Source organism: Populus alba, chromosome 5, assembly GCF_005239225.2.
Source record: "Populus alba chromosome 5, ASM523922v2, whole genome shotgun sequence".
Lineage (NCBI taxonomy): Eukaryota > Viridiplantae > Streptophyta > Magnoliopsida > Malpighiales > Salicaceae > Populus > Populus alba.
The window spans coordinates 17,971,346-17,979,278 of NC_133288.1; the positions used below are offsets into that span (position 1 = coordinate 17,971,346).

Below are 7,933 nucleotides of genomic sequence, written 5' to 3' on the forward strand. Positions count from 1 at the left end.
TTGAGCATGTCTACAAGAAACCCCCGAGCTAAGGGGCAAAAAAAAAAAAGACGTCGCTTATCATTCATACACATGTATGCGTAAATCTGACATGTATGAATGTATGATGATGAAGTTTGTATGTGTCATGGCGTGAGCAATGTCATGTGTCACTTGTTACGTGAAACTTGACGGAAAGAGCACCGTTAAAGAAAGAAAAAGGCAAAACGGCCGTTTAAAGCTAATATCAGCGAAGCTGACAGTTGGAATATGGTTTAAAAGAAGATTCTCTCTCTTCGCTCTTGTATTATTTGCTTTTTTTTTTTTTTTTTTAAGGTTAACTTGGTGTGTAATATTTGTATTAGTTTACATATATTTTAATTAATTTTATAAATTATAAATTTAATAATTATATAAATTTTTAATGTTTCTAGATTTATAAGACTTAAATTAATAACATTTTATAATATATTTATTATTATAATAGTAGTTATTTTTTAAAAAAATTAATTAAAAATATATTAAAATAATATATATTTATTTATTTTTTATATTAATAAATCAAAACAATTTAAAATTATTTTTAATTCATCTATCTTCTTAGATTGCATTTGGCGTCTTTTATACATTTCATCTTTTGCAATTTCAATTCCAAATTTAAGATTTTTTTTTCGTATTAATATGATGGGATTACATCCGACAAATCACATCCAAATTAATAATTATAGTTTTTAACTTGCATCTTAACAATTTTATTTCGATGGTATTAAACCGTAATTAGATGGGTTCATTATTAGCTAAGATTACTGTCGTTGCTCATGTACCGCATACGTGACAGTCGCGAACTAGTTTGGACTAAAGTGGAAATAAAAGTTAAGAAAGGCTGGGAAAGCAACGGGGAGGAGGAGATAAAATGTTTGTGCTTTTTAAAGCAAATAAATGTTATATATATATATATATGTATATAATTGTTTATATCTTTAAAGTTTTTTAAAAAAGATATGTTATATAGTTTTACTTGGTGTCAATCTTAAAGTGTTTGCTATATACTAGTTGGGTTTTTTTCCTCCCCTCACGTACCTTACCATATACAACTTAGCATATGATGGGCGAAGATTCATTAGGCCGATAAGTGGCCTCACCGAAGCTGAGAGGAGAAGGGCAGGCCAGGCAACTCTCCGGCAAGCCCAGCAGAATCCTTATTGTCCTAACCGAAGTTAGTGGGGTGAAGACGACGGGAGAGAGGGAGAAGAAAAGGAGGAAGAGAATAAGTGGCCCAAACAAACCTCCCACAAATCGTAGCCCAACCTTATGTCAAGGAGGAAGAAAGAGGAAGAAGTCAGCCTAACCAGGGGGCCTAGCTGAAGTGAGGACGAGAGGAAACAACAAAAAACCAAAAAAAGAGAAAAAGAAAGGAGGGGAACCCTCGGCCCAACGGAACCCTAGGGCCCAGCCAAGCCCTAGGATCCAACCAAAGGTTGGAAGCCCAAAACAAAAAAATAAAAAAGAAAACTCCTAGCCTACGCTTATTAAACTAAGAGCCCATTTTATTTGTGTTTTAAAAATATTAAAAATTTTTTTTTTATTTTATTTTTTTTCTTCAACTTATTTTTTAAATCATTTTGATTTGTATATCAAAATAAATTTTTTAAAATAAAAAATATCATTTTAATATATTTCTAAAAAAACATTTTAAAAAACAACATTATTACACACTAGCTCTAAAAAAAAAAATCCTCCATATCTAAATAATACCTGCATGCTTGCCTGAATTTTCAAGTTAGACCCCTAATCCCTAGTGCAAGCCACTCTACTTCTGCTACAAGCATCGGATTATCCATTGATATTGTCCTACTAGCTATGAAGAGTCCAAATCCATGAAGTTAGACTTCATCAACATCTAATTATTAAACACACCTTGATCTCCATTGTTTCTAAGGTTCAGATGATCGTTTTTTAAAATTTAACAATACATTAATTATATGTCTTACGACTGCTTAACTATATAGATTTTTCTAAAAAAGGCACATCATTTGATATATCCTATAAATTAATTATTTAAAGCATATAGTTCACAACGAATTCCTTAAAGTTATTCTCCACCCTATCTATATATGAAACGTAAGTGAGTGTGAAAGTGCTTTACTCTTATACGTGTCTCTCACAACATGCTCTACAATGATTAATTTTAATTTAGTTTGATTTTTATAAAAAAAAAAAAATTAAACTAGTTTTTTAATTTTATAAAATAAAAACTGGTTTTAGTTCGGTTATTTTAGAACAAAAACCAAATCAAATCAACTGGTTCAAGTTGAGCTTGGTTTTTTCGATTCGGTTCGGTTTGGTTCTGTTCGGTTTTTCTCTTTCAGGCTTATAAAATTAAAGTCAAACCAGTCGTTTTTTTTTAAAATTCCAATAAAATTTTTTTAACTATTCAATTTTTTCAATTTTTTTTTTTTTAATTTAACCAGTTTTTTAATTTTTTTCTGATCCCTAGCATGGAGGCCATGCATACACACTCCTTGCATCAAATTGGAGGATCAACTGTGATCTTTTAGCTCGCGACATGCAAGAAAGGACTATCTTATCAATTGATGCTCTTTTCACCGAAATATCAGGAACAATGGAAGCCAACTTGGGCTTAAATAATTTTTTACTGAAAAAAACATAACTTAAGTGTGAACTCATCGGTCAATACTTTTTTGGGTATATTTTTTCGTTTATGGGTTCTTTTAATTAACATGTTATTAAAAAAATAAACTACAAGGAATCAATATTTCGTTGTGCTATATTAGAGGTTTCACTGTGCATTTGCACAATTAAAAGAGGATGAAATTGAATATAATTTTCAATTTGGAATAGTTTTTTCAAATAAAAAATTGCAATTTAAAGAATATAAATTAAATTTGAAGAGAGAAAAAATCGAAGGGTTGCTATGATTTTTTTAAGGGATAACGCACAAATCATAATGGAGATGAGAGAAAAGAAAAAAAAATAAAATTGAATCACCATGCACACGCTGCTTAGGGAGGTTGGCCCTGCCTAGACAAATAGGAATTGTGGGGTTGCAGTAAAGTTCAAGGGGAGAAGACTAGTCAAAGACATTGTGGAGTTGCAGTAATCTCGAATTGGAAAGTTATATGAGCCCGTTTGTTTGCGTGGTTCTTTCTGTGTTTGAAGCAATGACAACAAACAATCCGTTTGGTTATATTAAAAACATAAATAAATGTCGGTGGGACTCACACAAATTCGCGTGCACGTGAATTTTAAGAAGCAGTTCCTTGCTGCTTCTCGAAATTTAATTTACGTGCACAGTGCAATTCACTTGCACTGTGCACGCCAACAGTGCAATTATTTGCACTGTTCACGTGACCTTTTTTTTTTTTTTTTTTTTAAGTGTGTTTATTTTTTGTATATATATTTTTTTTTAAAAAAACTAGTTTAGAGTGAATTAAATTTACTCACATTGTCATGTAAACAATATTTTTTTTCTCAAAAAACTAGTGTAGAGTGAATTAAATTCACTTGCACTGTAATATCAAATCAATTTTATTCCTGATAATATTTTATCTAATTTTATATAAATTATTATTTATTTTATGAAGTAATAGCAATAGTTAAATCCATAACATTTAAATTAAAAATCATCAGTATTAATATATATTTTTAAAATTGTTTTTATAACCTTAATTTCAAAAGCACTCTTAACCAAATATATTAAACTACTTTTTATTCAACCTCAATTTCAACCACAGTTTTAACCAAACACCTATTTTTTCAAACCAACCTTAACTAAAAGTACTTTTTATAAAATAATTTTTTTCAAACCACAACACAACAGCTACCGCAATACCAAACTCTATGGCCTTATTATATCTATCATATCTCCGTCGTCGCATCCAACATTATATTTAGGCGATTCAAGAAGCCTCACACGCTTACCCTCTAAAAATCGTTTTTAATAAACTTGATTATCAACGACAACAAATATATTTAAAAAATTCAATTAGAAATTCCACATAGGAATAATTACGGTGAATAGAAAATCCTAGAATATTGTTATCTTGAATTGAAAATTTCCCCGGTTATTGCAGCTGCACATGGCCACATCGTCTCCACGACATATATCGGCCATCGTTTGTTCACGACCGAAAGCAGTTGATCCATTTTTGGCAAGCGAAGTCGCATTTTCATGTTTATTAACAGGCAGGTAATGTCCTACCAATCATCTCAAGGACTGTCTAGCTAGACCAAGTTTTTCGTGAGCAATTTTCTCAAGGAAATGACGTGAAGGGAACATGGTCGTTCACCGTCCAGGATACACAGGAGCAAGCATCCTGTAGTTTTCATGCTATTTTTCGGACCATTAGAATTAATAGAATGTGACAAAGAGGTGTCTCATCGCTTTTTGTTTGTATAGTATCATCATCATGTAGGTAGACATTAGTTGGACAGCAAAAATACAAGAGAGTTTAAAAGCGAACTTGGAAACAAAGACTCCTAACAACAGTGATCAAACTTTCAGCAAAGAAGGTTATCTGAAGCGTAACAAGTGAACTGGGAGGCGGTCCCTGTGCACACTGAAATCATCTACACTTGTTCATCATGGGATCCATTGGCAACCACTTTCTTCTCTTGGTGGACTTTTCCGGGACCAATCTCTAGTGAATGAGTGGAGACGGGCTTCTTGGCCTCGCCCTTGTTGTTACGGTAGATGAAGTACAATATCAGCTGCAATGCCCCTAGACCACAGCCAACTCCATTTGGGACCTGTAATATACGGTAGCATAAGCATATATAGGTTAATTTACCACATGGAACCTAATCATGGGGCATCAGCAACAACGTGCTAGCTAGCCTAACGTGAGTAAATTGATCAGGTACAAGGAAGCATGGAGATTGAGGAGCTTACGGCAACGAAAGGGTCTCTACCAAGCAGACCATAGACAAACCAGGAGGTGCCGCATAAGAAGACAAACAGTGACAGGAAGAATGGCATGTACTCGACGCTCTTAGTTTTAATCACTGTCCTCTGCAGGTACAGACAAAATCACACATAATCATCTTACAAAACATGCACTGTGTATAGCTTATAATATCTTAATCACTGTATAATATGATATTATCCTCTACAAATGTTGTATCTCCCCTTCCATAGGAGAAAACGATGAAGAAGAAATCATTAACAGCCCAAAACCATGGCAACAAAATTAGTTTTTCTAATTTTCTGGAGAAGGCAAACCATGTCCCCAACCACAGAAAGCCAGCAGTCATTTATACATGCACAGAGTCAAAACTGTCATAACAAAAAAGTTAGCAGTAAGTGCTGGCATTTATCCCAACTATAAATATAAAAATATTTGATTGATCAATATAAATTATAGTTTTGCATGAATTTAATTAAAAAATATTTTAATTTATATTTTTTTTAATATATTTTTTCAAACGGCTATAATTAAAAACTAGAGCAATGACAAACACATACTTAGTCGGGTAATTTTCTTAATCCCAATAGATTATGACTGTAGACAAATATCCTCTCTGTTTCTCTCACAAAGGACAATAATGTACCTATCTAGTGCAGACTACCATAGGAGATTGAGGAAAATTAGAATAACAAGTTGGATCCAATGCAGCAAGGAACTTTTAAGGATGGCGCAGCTAAAACAGAGCTAAATACAATATATATATATATATATATATATATATATATATATATATATATATATATATATATATATATATATCAAGACAAATCAATCTTACAAATAAGCAAAAAGAACTTGTTATTAGTTGACAGAGCCAGACCAGAGTACTCTAAGATATATCAAATAGTAGCTGCTCTCCGATGACTTTATAAAAGGGCCTTGCTGAGCAGCTAAAATGAACCCCGTGATGCAGTGGTCCAATAACTTACACAAAAGAGTGAAGAACTTGAGAGTAACTTGACTTACCATGATAGACAGTGGGGAGCCATACATGATAATAGAGAAAACAGCAGCAGCACAGCCACAGAATAGCTTCCTGGCGTTGCCATGAAGAGCAAAAAGGGACACCAAGGCCACGCTAGTAAAGACGGTGATCACAAGAGTGAGGAGGCCAAGGACTTTAGCCTTCTCTTTCTTTGGTGCATATATGATGAAGATCAACACATAGATGGTTTCAATTGCTGCGCCAGCTCCATTGATTGTTGACACCAAAACATTGTTCTTGGACACAAAAGGCAGTCCATACCTGCCACAAAGTATAAAAAGTAACGATTAAGTGGTAGTGATTAGACAAAAATGCATGAACCCAAGAAAATAAAAGCTGCACCTGTCCAATTTACCAAACTTAATGAAACTTGATCACCTAAATCATCAATTAAAAAAGATAAATACAAAAACAGCACCACGCTTTTGTGTCCAATATATACCAAAATAGAGTAAATTAAGCCGCAAAGCAATAGCAGACTGGGAAAATAAATAAATAAATTCATTGCACTGAATTGCATCTTCTTGGACTGGCTTCAAATGTATATCGTTTGAGGATGTACCGAAGGTGGCTATAATTTTTGTCTTTTGAGCTCATTGTTGACGACAACCAAAAGCAGCTCATATTAGCAGTTGGTTTACAAGAATACCCTTTTAAAGATGAACCGAAAATACAATTCAGAAGGTGAAATACACAAGAGCCGAGAAGTAAAGAGAGAAGAGGTGGTTGAAGAAACGAGAAGCACGCACCAAGCGGAAAGGAGGCAGTTGAGCAAGGTCATCACATACGGAATGCCAGAGAACTGCTCTATGGATTTGCTTCTTATGATCCTCTTGAACGTTATCCTATCAACAAATTAGCCACAATCCACATTAACTTTATCCTATTCTAGCAAATCAGGCAAGTTTTCATTTAATGATCATTGAATCTCGATCACCCAAATACAGAAATATATGAACAGAGTGGTAAAACTAGTAGCACCCCAAAGCTGCAAAGGAAAAACAAGATAGAAGATCCAGCAAGTTAAAAAAGATCATAGGAAAAGAAGGATGGGTTTAGAAGAGAATCATTTTTCAAGAAAACAGTCGAAAGTTGAAGAAATTTGATCATGACTCAAAAGACATTTTTATAGCCAGAGAGGAAGATAGTCTTTCTTGTCTTCCCCATGGATTGAAAACAGCCATTAGAAGCTACAAAGCGAACTTTTCAAAACCAAGAAACTCCATAAATGTCAATCAGGCGTTGTCGTGCATGTGTGTGCTAGTGCTGAACAGAGTCAGAGATGGAGCTAACGAAAAGTTCTGGTGCATACGTTGGAGCCAAGAAGAGAAACAAAGCAGTGGCATTTCCTGGAGAAAGAAACAGAGAGAAACCATTGATTAGTCCCCTCGAGAAAAAAGAAGAAGAAGAAAACATTTTGTTCAGAAACAAGAAGAAGAAGAAAGAAAACCAAGTGCAAAGGAGAGTTAGATTGATGAAATTAAAAGAACCCACCAAAAACTCCAAACAAGAAATGCAGGACTTCCATTATCTTCAACCTTGGAAACCTTGAAACTTCCAAAGGAGAAGAATCTTTTTAGCAGATGGAAATAATATATGCAGAGCAAGCCAGAAGCCATTGGTTTATATAGAACCGAAACAAGAAAATTACCGCAGTAAAATTCTTTCCTTCAGTTCTCTTCTGTTTGCTTGCTTACTGACTTGCCCACTGGGGGAGATCCTGTGTGCTAGTTAACTTGCATCACAATGGCATTAGTTCATGTAAGGCGAAAGTGATGTGAGATTGGGTTAAAAAGTTGTTACGCAATAAAACTAATAAAACTTCTTTTTTTTGTCTTTTATTCTGGAATATTAGCTTCTTTCAGATAATTACTCCTAATAATTCCGATATGTCCACGGTTCAAAAGGCATTGTAATACCGGATAGCATTAGAAACCTTCCACACCTTCTTCTTCCTCAAAACATAAGGGCTTTGGGAGAT

General features: G+C 33.8%; 1 protein-coding gene across 1 annotated transcript; it reads right to left on the reverse strand.

The window, feature by feature from the left end:
* Window positions 1–4,351: 4,351 nt before the first annotated feature.
* Window positions 4,352–7,568, reverse strand: LOC118029213 (bidirectional sugar transporter SWEET1). The gene is made up of 6 exons (XM_035033037.2): window positions 7,447–7,568; window positions 7,265–7,301; window positions 6,702–6,797; window positions 5,934–6,213; window positions 4,892–5,011; window positions 4,352–4,749 (listed from the first exon to the last, which is right to left on the reverse strand). The coding sequence occupies exons 1-6, from the start codon at window positions 7,478–7,480 to the stop codon at window positions 4,570–4,572; spliced, it is 747 nt and encodes a 248-aa protein (XP_034888928.1). The 5' UTR covers window positions 7,481–7,568; the 3' UTR covers window positions 4,352–4,569.
* Window positions 7,569–7,933: the final 365 nt, after the last annotated feature.